General features: G+C 36.3%; 1 protein-coding gene and 1 non-coding gene across 2 annotated transcripts in view; one reads left to right on the top strand and one right to left on the bottom strand.

The window, feature by feature from the left end:
• The window catches only part of FAT4 (FAT atypical cadherin 4), a 184216-nt gene that overhangs the window by 91256 nt on the left and 70686 nt on the right, over positions 1 to 22274 (top strand). The window contains exons 3-6 of the mRNA XM_068543414.1: positions 6077 to 6338; positions 8210 to 8560; positions 14685 to 15607; positions 16244 to 16418. Of these exons, the coding sequence (XP_068399515.1) occupies positions 6077 to 6338; positions 8210 to 8560; positions 14685 to 15607; positions 16244 to 16418 (1711 nt within the window). The remainder of the gene's footprint in view (positions 1 to 6076; positions 6339 to 8209; positions 8561 to 14684; positions 15608 to 16243; positions 16419 to 22274) is intronic.
• Positions 3597 to 3701, bottom strand: LOC137764519 (U6 spliceosomal RNA). Its single transcript, XR_011074020.1, has one exon. It is a non-coding gene; the product is annotated as a U6 spliceosomal RNA (small nuclear RNA).

The following is a 22274-nucleotide window of genomic DNA, read 5'->3' on the forward strand; positions in this document are numbered from 1 at the left end:
TGCCACTCCCTTCTGGCTTGCAGAGTTTCTGCTGAAAGATCAGCTGTTAACCTTATGGGGATTCCCTTGTGTGTTATTTGTTGTTTTTCCCTTGCTGCTTTTAATATGTTTTCTTTATATTTAATTTTTGATAGTTTGATAAATATGTGTCTTGGCGTGTTTCTCCTTGGATTTATCCTGTATGGGACTCCCTGTGCTTCCAGGACTTGATTAAGTCTTTCCTTTCCCATATTAGGGAAGTTTTCAACTATAATCTCTTCAAATATTTTCTCAGTCCCTTTCTTGTTCTCTTCTTCTTCTGGGACCCCTATAATTCGAATGTTGGTGCGTTTAATGTTGTCCCAGAGGTCTCTGAGACTGTTCTCAGTTCTTTTCATTCTTTTTTCTTTATTCTGCTCTGCAGTAGTTACTTCCACTATTTTATCTTCCAGGTCACTTATCCGTTCTTCTGCCTCAGTTATTCTGCTATTGATCCCGTCTAGAGTATTTTTAATTTCATTTATTGTGTTTTTCATCGTTGCTTGGTTCCTCTTTAGTTCTTCTACATCCTTGTTAAATGTTTCTTGCATTTTGTCTATTCTATTTCTAAGATTTTGGATCATCTTTACTATCCTTATTCTGAATTCTTTTTCAGATAGACTGCCTATTTCCTCTTCCTTTGTTAGGTCTGGTGTGTTTTGACCCTGCTACTTCACCTGCTATGTGGTTTTTTGTCTTCTCATTTTGCTTATCTTACTGTGTTTGGGGTCTCCTTTTCACAGGCTGCAGGTTCATAGTTCCCGTTGTTTTTGGTATCTGTCCCCAGTGGCTAAGGTTGGTTCAGTGGGTTGTGTAGGCTTCCTGGTGGAGGGGACTAGTGCCTGTGTTCTGGTGGATGAGGTTGGATCTTTTCTTTCTGGTGGGCATGTCCACGTCTGGTGGTGTGTTTTGGGGTGTCTGTGGCCTTATTATGATTTTAGGCTGCCTCTCTGCTAATGGATGGGGCTGTGTTCCTGTCTTGCTAGTTGTTTGGCATAGGGTGTCCAGCACTGTAGCTTGCTGGTCGTTGAGTGAAGCTGGGTCTTGATGTTGAGGTGGAGATCTCTGAGAGATTTTTGCCGTTTGGTATTACGTGGAGCTGGGAGGTCTCTTGTGGACCAGTGTCCTGAAGTTGGCTCTCCCACCTCAGAGGCACAGCCCTGATGCCTGGCTGGAGCACCAACAGCCTTTCATCCACACGGCTCAGAATAAAAGGGAGAAAAAAATAGAAAGAAAGAAAGAAAGAGGATAAAATAAAATAAAATAAAGCTATTATAATAAAAAATAAGAAAAAAATTATTCAGAATAAATGTATTCACAAAAAAAATTTTTTTTAATTTTTAAAAATAGATTCATTAATTTTTTATAGTAAAAAATAAGAAAAAAATTATTAAGAAAAAATTTATTAAGAAAAAAATTTTTTTTAAATTTTTTAAAATAAAAAATATGAAAAAACTTATTAAAATTTTTTTTTAATTTCTAAAAATAGAAAATAAGGAAAAAATTATTAAGAAAACATTTATTAGGAAAAAAAATTTTTTTTAAGTTAAAAAAAAAAAAAAAAAAACGGACGGACCTAACCCTAGGACTAATGGTGAAAGCAAAGCTATACAGCCAAAATCTCACCCAGAAGCATACACCTATACACTCACAAAAAAAGGAAAAGGGGAAAAATTAATATATCCTGCTCCCAAAGTCCACCTCTTGAATTTGGGATGATTCGTTGTCTATTCAGGTATTCAACAGATGCAGGCACATCAAGTTGTTTGTGGAGCTTTAATCCGCTGCTTCTGAGGCTGCTGGGAGAGATTTCCCTTTCTCTTCTTTGTTCGTACAGCTCCCAGGGTTCAGCTTTGGATTTGGACCCGCCTCTGCATGTAGGTCGCCTGAGGGCGTCTGTTCCCTGCCCAGACAGAAGGGGGTTAAAGGAGCAGCTGCTTCGGGGCCTCTGGCTCACTCAGGCGGGGGGAGGGAGTGGTACGGAGGAGGCGGGGCGAGACTGCGGTGGCAGAGTCCGGCGTGACGTTGCAGCAGCCTGAGGTGCGCCGTGCGTTCTCCTGGCGAAGTTGTCCCTGGATCACAGGACCCTGGCAGTGGTGGGCTGCACAGGCTCCCTGGAGGGGCGGTGTGGAGAGTGACCTGTGCTCGCACACAGGCTTCTTGTTGGCGGCAGCAGCAGCCTTAGCGTCTCCTGCCCGTCTCTGGGGTCCGCGCTGATAACCCCGGCTCGTGCCTGCCTCTGGGGTCCGCGCTGATAGCCACGGCTCGCGCCCGTCTCTGGAGCTCGTTTAGGCGGCACTCTGAATCCCCTCTCCTTGCGCGCCGCGAAACAAAGCGGCAAGAAAAAGTCTCTTGCCTCTTTGGCAGCTGCAGACTTTTTCCTGGACTCCCTCCGGGCTAGCACCGAAGCCCGAGCCTCAGCTCCCAGTCCCCACCCGCCCCGGCGGGTGAGCAGACAAGTCTCTCAGGCTGGTGAGTGCTGCTCGGCACTGATCCTCCGTGTGGGAATCTCTTCGCTTTGCCCTCCTCACCCCTGTTGCTGCGCTCTCCTCCGTGGCTCCAAAGCTTCCCCCCTCTGCCACCCGCAGTGTCTGCCCGCGAAGGGGCTTCCTAGTGCCTGGAAACCTTTCCTGCTTCACAGCTCCCTCCCACTGGTGCAGGTCCCATCCCTATTCTTTTGTCTGTGTTATTTTTTTTTTTCTTTTGCCCTACCCAAGTACGTGGGGATTTTCTTGCCTTTTGGGAGGTCTGACGTCTTCTGCCAGCGTTCAGTGGGTGTTCTGTAGGAGCAGTTCCACGTGTAGATGTATTTCTACTGTATCTGTGGGAAGGAAGGTGATCTCCGCGTCTTACTCTTCTGCCATCTTGCCCCTCGATCTCTAATCAAATTTTTACTTAAATTATTTATTTGCAAACAACTCAGTCATCAAATACATTTAACTGGTTGTATTTCCTTTATAAGAAAATAATTAAAATAGGACTAAAAGTAACAATTAGCATTGTCATACACTTAAAGCTTCTCAAGGATTGTTCTAGGTCCTTTACACGTATAAGCGCCTTTAATCCTCAGAGCAGCCCTATGTGGTAGGTATTATTACCAACCCGATTGTCCAGGTAAGGAAACACTGGCTCAAAGAGGTTAGGTAGTGGCCCAATGACACACAATTAATAAGTAGTAGAGCAAATATTCAAGCCCAAAACTATGACCCCAGAGCATCAGATCTCAACCAGTACAGTGTATAATATTTAACTCAATATTTCAATTATAATATACATATAAGTAAACATATCTAAATCAAACTGCTCATAATTGAAACAATATATAGGTAAGTTTATAAGAGATTTTTAAATACTGTAAAGTTAGCATACCCCATCATCAAATCCAGATGGGTGCTTCATTTCTTTTCATTAATTTTTATTTGAGTACAGTTGCTTTACAATGTTGTGTTAGTTTCTGCTGTACAGCAAAGTGAATCAGCTATACGTATACATATACCCCCTCTTTTTTTGGATTTCCTTCCCAGTTAGGTTACCACAGAGCACTGAGTTCCCTGAGCTATACAGTAGATTCTCATTAGAAAAATATGGAACACTTCACGAATTTGTGTCATCCTTGCGCAGGGGCCATGCTAATCTCCTCTCTATCGTTCCAATTTTAGTATATGTGCTGCCGAAGCGAGCACTGGGTGCTTTAATTTTAATTTGCTTTAATTTCTTTATTTTTGACTCTGCTAAAATCTGTTCTTTCTTGAAACCTTCCCTTTAACCTCTGTGGCAGGCTGTCCTCTGGGTCTCCTAGGTCCCTCCCCCTCTTCCTCCCTTAGTCCCTGCCCCTTTTTCCCACTCTCTAAATGTAGTATTCAATCTTTATGCTGCTGTTCCTTTCTTGATCTATTCTAATTTAAATCCTCAACAAATCTTGTGGCCTCAACTGTGACCTACATATATCGACCTTCAGATAGTTTTATGAAACCCCTTTTCAAATCTCTGACCACACAACCATTTCTATGGTTATGACCATTGCCACATAACCATTTCTATGAAACTATCCTTCAATCGCTTAACATACTATACATAAAATTATAAAATTTCACTGCATACTTTCTCCGGTGTCAAAGCAGATCCTATCCTGAGATGTCTTCAGCAAGAGTATTCTCCTAATTCACAGCCAAAGTAATTTGCAATTAAAGTTTTTTCCTTCTGTTTCACTTTTACACCCATTGCCTAGAGTTGTTAAAAGAAAGAAATGAGACTGAGTGAAGTAAGTCAGACACAGAAAAACAAATATCATATGATATTTTTTATATTTGGAAATTAAAGAAAGGGTACAAATGAATTTACTTACAATACCGAAGTAGAGTCACAGATGTAGAAAACAAACTTATGGTTACCAGGGGATAAGGGCAGGGGGGAGGGATAAACTGGGAGTTTGGGATTGACATATACACATTACTATACATAAAATAGATAACTAATAAGAACCTACTGTATAGCACAGGGAACTCTACTCAATATTCTGCAATGGCCTATATGAGAAAATAATCTAAAAAAAGAGTGGAGATATATATATATATAACTGATTCACTTTACTGTACACCTGAAACTAACACAACATTGTAAATCACCTGCAATTAAAAAATAAAGAAAGAAATGAGAATATAGGGGAATGTTGAACAAATGAGAGATATTGTTACTGTTACTTCTATATCCAGTAACCTATCAGATCTTACTAATTTGTCCTGTGTATTATGTTTGGTACATAATAATTGAGAGTCTCATTTCTAGAGCAAGATAGCCAGGGTTCATATTTCTTTGTCTCAGTTTCTTTATCTTCAAAATTGGGGTAATAATAGTACGTACCCAACTGGATTACCTTTAAGTACCTAAACAGTTAGTGCCCATGAAGTGATGTGCTCAGAGCAGTGCTTAGCACTTAATAAACACTTAATAAATGTTCTATTTTTCTCAACTTTTCCATTCCTTCTGCCAGATTCCTAGTTCATACCTCAGATTTTGAGTGCTACAGCTCTAAGATCTGAGAGAAAACAAGAATGGATCCCTGCTTTCATATTACAGAACAGGGACTTGGAACCAGAAAATAATACAGATTGTATAGAGTTTCATCTTGAGGAAATAAAGCCCCAGTCTCTTGGGACCAAACCTTACTCACTGTCTCCCTTCTCTGGCCTCTCCTCATTCTAGTCCGTCCTACACTATCGAGAGCCTTAAAAGATTGTTTTCAATTAAAACAAGATTAGTGGTTTCTTGGCCATACAATTCAATGTGTGTTACAACTGAGATTCTCCAACATATACCCATAATCTAATACTTTAGCTTGATTTTTCTTCTTTTATTTTAGATTTAAACTCTCCACACTACCAAATTGGTCAAAATAATCCCTGTCTTTGGTTCTTACACTGCTTATTGCAAGCCTCCATTTAGTGCTCGATTTGTTTAATTACCTTTTCATGAGCTCAGAGTCAGGCAGACTAGGGTTTGAAATCCACGCTCACACTTACAGCGTGACTCTGCATAAGTTAACTAGCATCTTGGAACCCCGTGTCTTCATTTGAGAAATAGTATGTCACGGAGCTGTGAATTGAAGCGAGATAATGCATACTTAGTGCTGTCACTAGGCCTGGCACAGAGCAAGCCTTTAGCAAACCTCTGGTTATGTGGTTAATAGTATTAGCATCATTCGTATTTTCCATGAGTATATTTTAAGAATTAAAAAACATAAATACTGAAGGTTGAGATTTGTTGTGTTATTTAATGGAGTGAATGGTATATATAAATACTGAAGGTTGAGATTCATTGTGTTATATAAACACTGAAATATACATATAAATACTGAAGGCTGAGATTTGTTGTTATTTAATGGAGTGAATGGTGAAAGACTATGTAATATACTACTCTGGCTTGTTACCTTTTGAAATCTTACAGTATCATGTGAAATTAAGCCCCAAAGCTTCACTTTGTCAAATACATAGTCAGCACAAGGAGTGGTACTCTTACTGTTCTATTTCTAGCAGTTCAGATACTCATCTTTTTTTCCTAGGGTGCAAATGCTCTTGTCACATACACAATCATTAGTGGAGCCGATGACAGTTTCCGAATTGACCCTGAATCTGGAGATCTGATAGCTACCAAGAGGTTGGACAGGGAACGCCGTTCCAAATATTCCTTGCTGGTTCGTGCAGATGATGGTCTTCAGTCCTCAGATATGAGAATAAATATCACTGTCAGCGATGTGAACGACCACACACCCAAGTTCTCCAGGCCTGTGTACTCTTTTGACATCCCAGAAGACACTACCCCAGGTAGGTGGCACGCCCGTAAGTGTATTGGCAAGGATCACCTTTGACTATAATTATGGACTATGTTTTGGCTACTCTTAAATTGTGACTAGTTTTTACCATATGCTACTAGGTATAAATGCTGGATTTTGAAATATTTTAATTAACCATCTTCACTACAATTCACAAACAAATTTCTAGACTTTTGAGAGCAAATGAAGTTAGCCAATCATCTGATTACTAATTACAGATATTTCTGTTTCTGAAAGTATTTGTGACATGCATTGTGGGTTTTTCTGGCAACCATAGTTTTGATAGCATTTTTCCACTTTAAAAATGTCTGATGTTCACTTTGTTATAAAGCAGAAACTAACACACCATTGTAAAGCAATTATATTCCAATAAAGATTAAAAAAAAAAAGTCTGATATGATTATGTTGCTGTGCATAGAAAGAGCAAAGAAAAGCACATGAAAACCTTTCATTACTGGTTCTAATACTTACTAGCTGTGTGAACCAGGGCAGTGTATTCATTTCTCTTAGCTTCAGTTCCTTCTTCTGTATATGGAAACAATCATTCCTGTTAGAGTTAGGGTAAAACATATATGAGTTTGCTAACATGGGGTTTGAGGATTAGCAGATGCTCAATAAATGTTAGTAGAATAGGAATCCTGAATTCCCACCTTGTCTTTTTGAACATATTATGCTGTGACTGTTGAGTTTGAGTACCCAAAATCCATGTAATTGGTGTGGGTATGCTTCCTTCCCACTATTGGAAATTCTTATCTAAAACTGAAATTGTATTCTGAATTACATTTGGAGTGAGTTTGGAATAAGGCATATGTTTTAGAAACTCATTTGACAGAGGACTGAAACATTTATAGAAGCCTACTTTTCACTAGTCCCCAAGATGAGTTATGCATGTCCTTCATGTAATTCCCATTACATTTCTTTCTCGCCTTAATTCTAGCAATGGTCATGATACTGACCAGGGTTCATGGCCTTCCCCAGGCAATAGAAATTGACTAGAGGCCAGACAAGAAATTCAGGCAAGGCTTTATTGGGGCCCCTGCCCCCGCAGGAAGGAGCAAAAACAAGTAACAGGTTCCCTTGCTCGCTCCCTGAGGGGGGGCAAGCTGGTTCCTTATGTGGGGTCAGGGTAGGGGTGTGCCCAGGGGTCGGGCCAGAGGGGTGGCTTAGGTGTTCTGCCCACCCGTTTGTGGTGCTGAGTGCAGGGGGCATGCACAGTACCCTGCTTTTGCTCCCAACACCCAGTTTTTGTTCCTGGCTCTTCAGAAGTGGCAGTTGGTTTTTTTGGTCTTCTTTTTATCTCTTGGTCCAGAATTTGTCCCAACTGGGCATGCACACAGTTATTTTTAGTCCCATATAGTTTCTCTGTATTTGTTTTGCTTGAGGAGAGGTGTGTGCAGGTGTAAGCACTGCAGCACTGCAGCAAAGGGCCCCAGGTCCCAGCCTGTCTCGGTCATATGAGCTGTCAAGTGGTATCCCCTCAGCAGAAGTTTGTGTTATTCCTTGGAATCCCCAGTTCCTGACACTAGAAATGGGCCCCAATATATGCTCATTGAATTCATCAATATGTTTATGATTTGGTAGTGCCAGGTAGAAAAATAATGTCCGAAGTAGTGTTCATTCCCCAGAACATTTACATTGCAACATAAGATCTACTGGATATCTAATATGCTATACATTTTGATACTATTTGGGAATGTTGGTATCGGTGTTAATGTAGAAATCTACAGAATGTTGTGTTCATTATATTTTCATAGTAATTCTCTAGTTAAGATACTTTACTGTAGAAATAAAGTTTTTGATATCATAAGTATTCTCTTAGCAATACCCTGTCCCATTAATTTTAGACTCTTATTTTTCTGATAGGTTCTTTGGTAGCAGCTATTTTAGCTACAGATGATGACTCTGGTGTGAATGGAGAAATTACATATATTGTAAATGAAGACGATGAAGATGGCACATTTTTCCTGAATCCAGTTACTGGAGTCTTTAATTTGACTCGAATATTAGATTATGAAGCACAGCAATATTATATTCTCACTGTTCGAGCTGAAGATGGTGGGGGACAATTTACTACCATTAGGGTTTATTTCAATATACTAGATGTAAATGATAACCCACCCATTTTCAGCTTGGATTCATACAGCACATCTTTAATGGAGAATCTACCTCTAGGATCTACTGTTCTTGTGTTTAATGTTACTGACGCAGATGATGGTATGTACTTTATTTTATATACTTAAACTTTATTTAAAAATATCATCAGCTTTATCTCGTATTTCTTTACTGGGTGCAGCTGTCACAAAATTGCATTTTGTAAGTATAGGTCCAAAGTTGAGGAATAGATTATAATTTAACTATAGAGGATGAAAAGATTAAGTATTTTATTAGTTAATTTCTTATTTATAACAGTTACACAGCATGCATTGTTATCATCTTATAAGCTTTTTAAACTTTATCTTTCTTTTTTTCTCCCTAACTGTATGACACTTTTGCAGGTTAGCAATGTAGAAGTCATAAAACAGCTTTTTGGTAGGTTTATGTCAGATAAATAACTACTTGCTTACATATATTCTTTTAACATGAAAAGGATAAAATATGGATGCAAAAGGAAAACCAAAGTCTCAAAAAATACTTAAGAATGCATGATTAGTTTTATATTTCTGACTGAAAACTCCTCAGAGTATTTTAGCAAGCTTTCATGCTTTGTCTCAAAGGACAGGTTCAGATCTCTTTAATTTATGCTATATAATCCAGTTGGGATTTTACATTAACTCTAGACTTTACGATGTTTGATTTTTGCTTGATTTTTATTTATTTATTTGAAAAACTTTATTTTAAAATAGGACTCCCTTGGTCTTTCTTCTAAGACTAACTTGTATATACAAATATCAGATAATATAGGCTCAGAGATAACATTGTATAGATTATCAGTCTTTAACTAAACTGTTTGGAAAGTTAATACCTTGTTTTCCTTTCCACTGGATGCAGCCAAACGTTCAATCAGTTGAGAAAACAAGGGACATTATTTTAAGAGGAAATGGGTCTCTAGCCCAAGGATATGCCTCGTGACATAGGCATATCAACCTTAATTTAGAATTTCCTGGTTCTTGCTGACTTAAATGATTTATGTAATCTCAGAGTACCATTCTATCTCAACATTCTGCTCTATACTTAGTTTCCTTTCAGGAGTGTCCAGAATTGCCACTTAGAAAGATATGAGAGGCAAAGAGCACGGTATTTTAATACATGAAAATGCTTTCTTTAGAATTCATTAAGTACATTTTGAAGTTTTCCCCTCTTATTTAAGCACAGTTAATATTGGACACATAAATATACCTAAAATAGAAGTGCCTATAATGTTAGTTCTAGAAATTGCTAATAATATTAATAACAATAACCGACAATTGTCAAATACAGGTCGTCCCTTGGTATCTGCAGGGGATTGGTTCCAGGACCCCTACTGGTACCAAGATCCAAGATGCTCAAATCCTTTATGTAAAATGGTGTAGTATTTGCATATAATCTATGCACATCCTCCCATATAGATCACTAGATTAGTTATAATACCTAATACAATATAAATGCTATGTAAATAGTTGCCAGTGCATGGAAAATTCAAGTTTTGCTTTTTGGAAATTTTTGGACTCTTTCTTTCCCAAATATTTTTGATCCATGGTGGTTGAATCTGTGGATGGGGAACCAACCAGCAAATATGATGGGCCACCTGTCCTTAGTATGTACCCAGTCCTGGCCTAAGAACATTGCTCAGTCTATTTCATGTACATCAGCCCAGCTCTGTAATTGTCTACCATTAGGCTTTATACACAACTGAGGTTAATCTTTATTTTGGATGTTGATTTCTCTATTATTATTGATATAAACTTAATTTACCTGGTCTCTGGATATGAACTTTTTTTATTGGTTCCAACTTTTCTGTAGTGAAGAATTATCTGCCAGGTTTCATTGTGACTTATTTATTATGTATTAGAGAGAGTCCATTGTATCATAGGATTGTGTGCAGCTCTAAAGTAAATTTCATTTATCCTCACACCTTGATTGTAGGGAACTGGGAAAATAGCAAATAAGACACTTTTTTTGTGAAAGCTGCTGGAATAATCCATGCAAGTATATGCACAGAAATGTGTTAACCATTGACTTCAAGTTACTTTTTATGGATTTTTTTTTTTGCCTTTAATTGTGTTAGGTAAAAGTTTCAAGCTACATTTTTCCATTGTTTTAGTTTAGAATACTTTTATCAGTGTAATTTCCTGTACTTTGACCTAAAATATAGGACACAGTTTCTAATCTCTCTGAATTACAAGGATCATGATAAGACTGTACAAGGGTAACCTTCTTTGTTTAAAACTGCCAACTCAGTTATACTAAATAGTCCTCAACATATTTTACAAACAATATTATTTAGACTTTTCTAATTAGCAAATTCATTTTAATCTCTGATCAAGAGTTTTCAGATGAGAGAATATTGTCATCTTAAATGAAGACATTTTATATGGAAATAAATTTAACATTTTCTATTACTTATATCTAAATTCTCTAAAAATAAAGCAAATATTTTATATCTAAAAATAAAGCAAATATTTTAATGTGTTCACAAGATAAGTAGCACATGTATTAATCTCAAGGCTTTGATGCATACAGTTAAGAAAGTATTATATTGAGGCAAAGTATTATAAAATGGAAGTTTCATGGAAATATTCTGGCTTTGATAATTATTACATTATCCTAGAAATAAATCCATAAACTCTTCAAAATATTGGGGAGTTGTAGAGTCATAAAGCAATTGTAATTATTGCTGAATAAATTTACTGATATATGCTTGGTACACAATGCAGATCATTTGACCTGTAAATGGGTTTCATATTCCAGTGACCTGATGACCTTGTTGGAACTGCTTCATAAAAGTGAATGCTATTTGCAAGAGTTCCATGTGTTATAGCTGTATGAAAAGTTGACAAATACTAATTCATCATAGAAATAGACAATATTTATGGATTGTGAATAAATATACACATTTCATAGCAGAGCTACATACCTATAGTTATATGCTATATTTCCTGGAACTAAATTATTCTTAAGATTGAAATAAAAATCAACCAAAAAAAAAAAAAAAACCCTAACACAACCACACACACACAATAAAGCTGCCAGAAAGAAAGAAATAGTCATGTAAATAAACTGCTTTCAGAACATTGAACACAAATGGTTAGAAATATGAACTTTTCTAAGCTTAAAAATCTGGTGCTATGAAAGCCCACTAAATTCAAGTCCCAACACATATGAATAAATTATAGAATGCTAAAATAATATATTTAGTGATTCATGATTGGGATATTTGATGCAAGGAGCAGAGAGAGAAGAATGGCCTGAGCTCTCTATTTTTCAGGATAGTACAAAAGTTCAGGGAGAATTTTGAGTTTCAGTATGTCTACATGTATTTTCTAGATGTAGAGCACATGCCCAGAGTCGCTTAGACTTGACAGGAATGAAAAGTCCTTTTCCTTACAGTAAAGTCCATATAGATGGCTTCCATGGCCTGTAATTGCAACCATAAGGTCTCAGTTCCTGAGATGACAGCTGTTTCTTAGATGATGCTGCAATATTTTGTGCAAAACTAGTTGTATTTCTATGTTTATTTTTTCAAAGATAATGATTGTTATCATCAGTTCATTTTTAATGTTATCACCTGATACATTTGTCATTATAAATTTGAATATAAAACCAAATTTTTCTTTTTTCATAATTCTAAAGTTTAATATTTATTACTTCCACCATCCACCTACTCCACTAAATGTTTTCCCTAAAAAGGAGGCTGTCCTGCTGTTTACAAGGCTATAAAATCTTGGTATCATGTTCTCTTTTTGCCTCTGCAAGTTAATTGTTTACTCCAGGAAGTAGCATACACAGTGGACCAAGGGTGTTCAGATCCTTGATTTAATTACTTGCATTCCAGTTGATTTATGTAGAAATGTTAGGCCATCACTTTGTAGCCATCTGTAATTTTGTAAGTATTTTAAATTTCTTTTGGTCTTGGGCATGAAAGGTTTTATATGCTTACAGGGAACTATATCTCTGCTTGTTGGTATTATTTTTATCCAGATGTCTTCATAACTTTTTTCTCAATAATAATTGTGTATGAATTTGTGCCTCAAAGAATAGGAATTAAATATTTACTGATGGAGTTAGCCATAGGAAATGCAAAAAATTTCCTTAGAGAGTAATTCTATTTAAAAATATATTAAATATATATATATATAATATATATGGGTGTATATATCTTTAAAATCAAATTACTTTCTAAGTAATATATACATATATTGCACCAGTTGATGAAACTTTTTTTCTTTGCATCAGTTGATAGAACTGTTCTTCCCCCCAAACCTGTGGAATTTTAAGTCAAAGAGTTGAAGTAGGCTGTTGACCTTGTTCTATCCAGATCTTAAAATTCTCTTTATCTCCTGCTGGTGAATTGAGCTGTGGCCTCCGTTAGCTTTATTTATTCATATTTTTCCTGATCCTCAGAGTCCTAAGTATTTTGAACTTTATAACCTCTGCTTTGTTCTCTTGTGAATAGTCTTAAATAAACTACAAAGATTAAAAGCCACAACTCTTAATGAGGAGAAAAATCCTACCTTTTCAAAGATCTACTCAATCCTTGTTTATCCTAGAAATTTTTGTGAATAAGCCAGTTCCCGAAAGTTATCTCCATAAATATTTTTCTCTGCATCAACATATTGACAAAAGACATTAGATAAGAGACTATTAAATCACAAGAAAACAGTAAGTCTAGCATTTTTAAAAAAAAAGAACAAGCAGACTTTACCTGGTAGAAAAAAAATCCTGCTACTCAACTAAACTGACCTTTATAACGATTGTAATGAGTTTAAAGAAAAGGCGAAAGCAAACTCAAATATTCGCAGAATCTTGAGAAAGAGTATTTTTCAAGAAATAAAAGAGGAAAAAGGCGATCAAATTGTTCTAGAAGACTTTTGGCAAAGAGTGGACATCATTTCTGACACCTGAATAGTTAAAATTAACTTCAGAAATATAGGAGCTGTTTGTAAGCAGTTTATGTAACTCAACAGACTTTCCCTAGCAGAAGATCCCAGAGTACAGTATCTTTATTAAGGATGAATTATCTAGATATACAATATGTTTCTTAGAAATTCTTATCCTATGGTTGCCCAACAGCTTTATGATAAAATATAAAAGTACACATGACATTGTGCACCAGTGAAGAAAATGCTATTCTGGGGCAGAAAATATGATTTTTCTTTCTGTTTGCACTGCTTATCTGTTGTTTACCTTTAAATTATTTACTAAACTAATAGGTTGATCCATTCTTCATATCATCTTTGTTAGAAGAATCTCTGCAATCATTTTATGAAATGAGGATTTTTATATAATTATTTTTTACTTTTTATTTTATATGGGACTATAGTTGATTAACAATGTTGTGTTAGTTTCAGGTGTACAGAAAAGTGATTCAGTTATACATATACATGTATCTATTCGTTTTCAAATTCTTTTCCCATTTAGGTTGTTACATAATATTGAGCAGAGTTCCCTGTGCTATACAGCAGGTCCTTGACACATGTTCCTGGGAAAAATAGATAAAATATTATCTAAAAATAGCCCCAAAATAGTGTGAACCTTTATATTTGGAGACTTTTACTGCTAATATTTCTTTCAAAAATTACTTTTAAAACACTGTACATATACATAATAAAATTTGAAAGAGAATTATTTTCTCAAAGGCCATTAGCCAGATGCTTAATAGGAATTAAAAAGTATTTATTGGTTCTGACAAGAAATGTAAAAGTAGACTTAAAGCATCCATGACTAATGCCATACATCAGAAAATTTTATTACCCTTCTCTGAAAATTGGTGTCGGCCTCAATAAATTACTAAAGTGATAAATGTTTGGCTAGTAGTATAGTGTGGCACTGTTAATGTTGAACTCTCAGGAATTATGTGACAGAAATAAGTAAATGCATAGAAAAATATCCGCTCTCTGGAATATTTTTTTCCTCTTTATTTTTGTAATTTAGCATTTCAACACCATGGTAAATAGCCCACAGTGTATAGATCATTTGTTCACCAGATTGTAAACATCTTTTCAGATCAGACGTTGACAAGAAAAGGATTATGGGTTATGTATTACTTATAAAGAAAATTAACTGTGGCTAAATCATCTGTAAGGTGTGTTTGGAGGCATCATATATCAAATGTGCAGTTTCATATCATGAAAATTTTGGTGCAGTTTAGTTTGCAATCAGCACATATTTCAGAAAATTTAATTTTTCCCTTCCATTTCAGGCATCAACTCCCAGTTGGCTTACAGCATTGCTTCTGGTGATAGCCTTGGGCAGTTTACAGTTGACAAGAATGGGATACTGAAAGTCCAGAAAGCTTTGGATCGGGAAAGTCAGTCCTTCTACAATCTGGTCGTTCAAGTGCACGACCTGCCACAGCTTCCAGCCTCCAGATTCACAAGCACTGCTCAAGTCTCCATTATTTTGTTGGATGTAAATGATAACCCACCAACATTTCTTTCCCCTAAATTGACATACATTCCAGAAAACACACCTATTGATACCATTGTTTTCAAAGCGCAAGCAACTGACCCAGACAGTGGCCCAAATAGCTATATTGAGTACACCCTACTGAACCCTTCGGGAAACAAGTTCAGTATTGGGACCATTGATGGAGAAGTGAGACTCACTGGAGAACTGGATCGAGAAGAGGTTTCTAATTATACTCTAACAGTGGTGGCTACAGACAAAGGTCAACCATCTCTCTCTTCATCTACAGAGGTTGTAGTTATGGTACTTGACATCAACGATAATAACCCTGTTTTTGCACAGGCCATGTATAAAGTGGAGATTGATGAAAATACACTTACTGGAACGGATATAATACAAGTATCCGCAGCAGATGGAGATGGAGGTACAAATGGACAGGTCCGCTACGGCATTATTGATGGTAATGCCAATCAGGAATTTCGGATCGACTCAGTCACAGGTGCAATCACCGTGGCTAAGCCCTTGGATAGAGAGAAGACCCCTACTTACTTTTTAACTGTTCAGGCAACAGATCGGGGCAGCACCCCCAGAACCGATACCTCCACTGTCAGCGTTGTTCTACAGGATATTAATGATTTTGTTCCCATATTTGAGCTATCTCCCTATTCTGTAAATGTCCCTGAGAATTTGGGGACACTACCCAGAACAATTCTTCAGGTCAGTATATTTAAATAAAACAAATATTGTGTTCATTATAAGACTCTCATTTAATTATAATGTACATGCTTCCCCCACTCTCTTCCTCTTTCTCATCCAAAAATGCTTACTTGCAGGTATAGCAAATCTTGAAAAGGACAGTTTTATGAAAATTATACCTAAGGACTTGTTGATTTCCTTGTAGATTAAATATTGCATTTCAGTTATATTCTTTTGTGTTTACTCATGTTGCACATATTTATGCATTTGTGTATTTTTGAATTTTGTTTCACTATAACAGTAATATCTGCACATGGTAAGAAAATAAAATGATGTAAAAGTTTGAAAACTGTTACAAATGTTGTTCTCCCTTCCGTCTTTACAAATCCAACTACTTGGATGAAACTGCTGTTAAAATTTTTTGTGAAGCCTTCCAAAAATGCAATGTATGGCTTTTATGCCTAGTTTTGCACAAATAATGCATAGTACTCTGTACCATTTTAATTTTTTGCTTGAAACTTACAAACATGTCTTTGAAACCTTTTAATATTGGGACATATGGCTCTACCTCATTATTTTTAATGATACACTTTATTTCATGATATACATTTTGTTGGTTTTACTCTCATTCATGGTGTGTATTATTCTCTCCTATAGGTCGTGGCAAGAGATGACGATCAAGGTTCTAACAGCAAACTCTCATATGTTATATTTGGTGGTAATGAAGACAATGCTTTTACTCTCTCATCTAGTGGAGAACTTCGAGTGACACAGAGTTTGGACCGTGAAACAAAGGAGCATTTTGTTTTGTTGATCACAGCTACAGATTCAGGTAAGTCTGTAATAATCTTGTTCAACTGTGAAGAATTTCTTCATAATATAAATAAATGGAAGTATTTTTGTCTATCATTAATTTAAATATTTGTTGAAATTTACTAATGCTTGGAACTCCAGTTGTATTTACATCATTTATAGAACATATATCACTTTATGAAATTTATATGTAAGTTGTAAGAGCTTAAGCACATTACAAGCAAAGCTCTATTCCTGTAAAACAAAATGTGTCCTTGCCTGGAAGGATGCCCCAGTACCTCTGGGGGTGACTTGATGCTCTACCACTTGATCTGCGGGGCATTGCAAATATTGGGTTGGCCAAAAAATTCTTTTAGGTTTTTGCAGAACAAAACCCAAACGAACTTTTTGGCCAACCCAATACTTTAGCTTTGAAAACATCCAAATTGTTCTAACTGGTCATGCAGATAAGAGAGTGGGTCCAGAGTTTTACTTCATTAGTCCTTTAGGTTCTGCAAAATTGTAAGTAGCCATAATAAGCTTTTTTTTTTTTTTTTTTTAAAGATTTATTGATTGATTGATTGCTATGTTGGGTCTTCGTTTCTGTGCGAGGGCTTTCTCTAGTTGCGGCAAGCGGGGGCCACTCTTCATCGCAGTGCGCGGGCCTCTCACTATCGTGGCCTCTCTTGTTGTGGAGCACAGGCTCCAGACGCACAGGCTCAGTAGTTGTGGCTCACGGGCCCAGTTGCTCCGCGGCATGTGGGATCTTTCCGGACCAGGGATCGAAACTGTGTCCCCTGCATTGGCAGGCAGATTCTCAACCACTGCGCCACCAGGGAAGCCCCATAATAAGCATTTGATGAAGCCTCACAGAGCTCCAAAAAGAGCAGTGAGAGCCCCGGGTTCTCACTGAGATAGCAGTGTAATGGACTACCATGGAGAGAAAGAGAAGCAGTATACGTTAGCTTTCAGTGTTTGGAAATAGTCATTACATAAAATTGTATAGCAAGTAGCATAAAATACAATCTATTAAAAAAGGAACATTACTGTTTACTGCTACATTATTTTGCATATATTGACTCTATTCATTAGTGTTGATCACTTCTAATTAAAAACTGAAACAACTAAAAGTTTGTTAAAGAACCATTATGCCTTGAAGAAAATAGGTATTGCTTAAATATTCTTTGAATGAATGAATGAATGAATGAATCATTGATCTACAAAAGTATCAGGGAATTATGAAACATTGTCTTTATGTAACACTCATTTATAAAAATTGTCACAACTTAGTATTTTAAGTATTGAGGAATTTAGTAATGTTGACATTTTAAAATTTTGTTGAAATTGTTTTAAGCCAAGGCAGATTTTGTTTGAACCTCAAAGGACTGACATTTTTTGTATATGTATATTCATGTAAATATGTGGCTCCTGCTATAGAAGAACAATTCTGAATTTTCAAATGAGCTGTTTTTACTGTGGTTGAAACGTTTTTGATGAATATAATATATCAATTTTTTTTATATATATATCCAGTTTCGAAGTATACAATTTCATGTTACCACTTCTCATTAAAAAAGATTTTAAGATTGAGTAATAATAAATTTATGTTAAGTATTCAAATGATAGTGCCATTGCTTATTAATCAAGGTGGCTCTGTCTATATATTATTTGCCATTTGCTTTTGGAAGTGTAATCATCTGAGACTATTATTTTATGAAAGAAAGAACTATTCTCTATATTTTTTAATGGGTGTGAATGACCATGTTACATTTCATGCAAACTATAAAATCCCAGAGAATGATGAACAGAATGTAGTGTGCTAACCACATAAAACTTAAACAAGTTGATCTGAAACATGTTTCATTATATGTGTAGGCAGTGCTTCTTGGTCAGTAGGTAAGCATTTTCATGTGAAAAATGCAGTCACTGCCACATTGCTCAAATCAATCCAGTATTCAAGAGTCACCTGGAGGGAAGAGAGGATGAAATGGAGTAGAAACTGGTAGAGGGTCAGATATTTAGAACCAAGGTTTTATTGCGAAAACACCCTAGTCTCAGCTCTCCTCTCCAGTTCCTGGATGTGTGCAGTCAATTCTAGGCATGCACAATAACAGCCTTTGTGGAGGTCAAGTGGGGGAGGAGAAACCAGAACCAGGAATCTGGTCGCTAAGGCATCAGTCACTATAAAACTTGTTGCACAAGATGGTGTGTCACAAGTAGGTCACCCCAGGGTGAGGAGCAGATTGTGATTGTGAGAATGCAGTGCGTGGCAGGGCACAACCCACAGAAGTTCCCCATCAGAGGATTTGTACTTTGGAACACTCTAAAGTCAAAAGCCATGGTAGAGAAAGAATGTAATCATCTAGACAAGAGTGCCTGTTTTCAATCAAATCATTCTGAGAATTTAAAAATCTTTTTGTGTGCCTACAAAGCCAAGGGGGGATATTGTGAAGGGGAAGGGAATGCTTGTTTTTTTGACATTTGGCAATCTAAGTCTTGCAGTTTGTCAGGTTTTACAGATATTAGCCCATTTCTATACATTACTTTTCTTTATTATTTCAAAGACTTTGGTGCTTTTATTTCCACCCTACTTACAGTAAACCCCAGCTCACAGTGGTTAAATAATTTGCCCAGGATTACACCTCCAAGAAGTAGAAGAGCAGGATTCAGACCCTAACATATCTGATTTCCAAGTTTAGTGTATATGAAGGTTTTAGTGTGGAGGTAAAGTAAATTTTGAAAAATATATTCATTTTCAAAATTATTTTATTTGCAAATTAAACCCAATACTATTCTATATAATATAATATAATGATAAAAGCTTTGAATATGAATTGATCTTGATTTGAATTCTGGTTCTGTCATAATTTTCTCCATGATTCAGGCAAAAAGTATCATCTCTCTCAATCTCAGTATCTTTCTCAGTAACATGGGGATAATAGTAATTACAAAATATTTTATTACAAGGTTTAATTGATACAACATATGTTAAATTGCTAAATATGCCTACCACATCACGTATATAATAATTCAAAAAAGAATTGTGATCCATGCACTTTAAACATTTTAAAATTCTTAGAAATATTTGCCCTGTTCTTTACTACATAAGTATTCTTATTAGAAAATATGTGAATTGGTGTTAAAAAGCATTTTTAAAAATTGCAGTTCATATTTTTACATTTTATACATTATTACATTAAAAACTTTTATTGTGGTATCAGAGTTTTTTTCAAACTTCCAAAGAATATATTGCTTAGTAAGTGAGTGCTTAACCATTTAAAAACTGTAGTTCAGCCAAATTATGGTTAAGGAAGCCTTTGTGGGCTAGCCAGCAAGCTTAACCACCACTTGTAATGCCGTTTCTCCATCAATATGACAGCACAAAAGGGACATTTCATTAGGAAAAAAAGAAAGAATGAAAGAAAAAGAAAGAAGGAAGGGAGGGAGGGAGGGAGGAAGAAAGAAAAAGAAAACTTGAAATGATAGAGTTAAAATTATTCTCTTCTAATGCTCATGGGTGAGTCAGCCTGTTGGGAGGAACTTTCGCAAGTAGGAGGTTCAATAGAGCCTTGGTCTAAGTGAGCAGACTGCGCAAGAACCAAGTCCTGGTTCCAGGGAGCTGAACTGTGTGCATTCCTGATGCCATCAGTCTTGATGCTGGGGAAAATTGGGGATCTAGAATTCTTAATATAAGGACAAATAATGCAAGTGCAACTCTAATTTCTATGAAGGACTGTTGCCATTAAATGAAACATGTGAAGACCAAGTGTGTGTATATTCTACCCAATATTGAGATAGGAGAGTTAGTTATAGAGAGTGAAAATTCATATCATCAGTAAAATGAAAGTATCTGGAAGTTTGTCATTTAGGCTAATTAGCATGGTGGGAGACATAAATGAGATTCAGGGACACTGGTGCCTTGGTCACAGTATTTTGGCAGTCTTGGAAATTAGAGAATTGCTTGAATTTTGCCCCAAAGCACAGATTTTTATGAATTCTTTTTTGGGGGTTGCCTTGAAATGGACTGGTGTCTATGAGGCCACGGGAGTGTAAGTATTCAATTAGGTGTCTGAAGGTCATTTCATACAGATCACATGTAAAGCAATCAGAAATTGTGAAGTAAGTTGACTAGATGCTTTTAAGATTATTAAAACTCATATGTGACCATAATTTTATAGTCAATTCCTTTGTATACTTTTGGTATCATCGATATCCACTAGTATGGAAGAATGTGAGAGTTTCAGATATCGGGCTTCAGAATCTGCAGTTTAATCCTATACTCCAGGAATGAAGTCTCTAACACAGGATTTAGAATACTTATTCACTGCTATGATTTAAAAGTCAAATTGGTAGATGACATGAGAAAATTCAGAAAAATATGGCAGCTTTTAGGTCCCAGATGCGATGTTATTCTCAAATTTGCAGTGTTCTAAGAACCAGGGAAATATCAGTGCTCTAAAGAAGGAAAAAAAATTGACAGTTTTATTCCTTAGCTCACAAATCACTTTTGCTTTGCTCTTTTAAAATTCTTACCCGATGGCAGCCCAAAGATGGGTCAACTTTGGCAATATGGCAGCGATTGAAGCAGCAGCTTACTTTTATCAGCATATCTCTAAATCTTTGAATATTTTTGGAGAAAATACTAGCATTCCACTATCATCATATTTTTATTTACTGACTGCATGGCTATAGAGGAGGACATCTGGAAACTCTCTGACTACTCCTGTCTACTGCTTAAAATGAGCTGCACCCACACTATCCTATGTGTGTGGGACTGACTGTTACAATGTTAAGTAACAATACCAGGACAGAGTATAATAATTCTACCTCATTTTTTTCCTATAGGATTTACTTACTAAAGATTAACTTAATGACTACAACTCAAAGATGATATTTTGTTTGGTGATATTTTGTTTAACTGGTGTAATGAAAAGTATGGACATTCTGCCTTCAGTCTGTATTACTCATTGCTACTTCTTCTAGAAATGTGTACCAAGTAGAAACTCCTAGGAGGTTGAGGCTTCACCTAGGTGTAGTCATGCAGGACCTGCAGAGAGCCCAGCTCTCCGTGGCTCCTTCTAAGAGGGGAGCTGGCCCTAAAGCTGTTAATGTCCTTAACATGGTTTGGCATTCTGTTCCCAAGGACCCTTCCTTACAAAAGTTTTCCTTACCATTTTCTCATAAGTGCAATAAATAAAAGAATATGTTTTAAATATGGTAAGTAGCAGGGAATTATCAGGGAACCCAGAGCAGTATACTTTCAAAAATTAATCCTAAGAATTAATTACAAAATGGAAGTATATCCTAAAGGTAAATACATAACTTTATAGTTAAAAAGAGGCTCAAATCCCACCTCCGCCACTTTCTAGGTACATGACCTTGAAGAAGTTACCATTGTGTTCATGTCTATAGAATGGAGACAGTAATTCTTATGTGAAAAACATATCGGCAGGAATAAATACGGAAATGACTTATTTTAGCTATTAATATTAGTCAACATACTTGCTGGACATCTTAAGCTTCGTAAGGCCAAGTAAAATTTGTTGACTTGTGTCCACCCTAATCTCCGTAAATTATTCTCTGTCCCTGATTTCACAGTTGCTAAAGGCAAACCTTGTTATCACTCTTCATTCCTCTTTCTCTGTACTCCACATTCAACAGGTCCATTGACAAGTAGACTCTGCCTCAAAAAATGTCCTGAATTTATCCACTTTTCTTCATTTCCACTACCACCACTTTAGTCTAAGCCAGGGCTAATGTGAGAGCTTCCTAACTGCCTTTCTCCCCACAGTACCTTCTCCAACAAGCAACTAATGAACCTTAAAACCATAACTTAAATCGTCACGCCCTGTTGCTTACTTAAAAACCCTTCAGTGATTTCCAAGAAGAAAAACTA

Source organism: Eschrichtius robustus, chromosome 4 (assembly GCF_028021215.1).
Source record: "Eschrichtius robustus isolate mEscRob2 chromosome 4, mEscRob2.pri, whole genome shotgun sequence".
NCBI classification, from domain to species: domain Eukaryota; kingdom Metazoa; phylum Chordata; class Mammalia; order Artiodactyla; family Eschrichtiidae; genus Eschrichtius; species Eschrichtius robustus.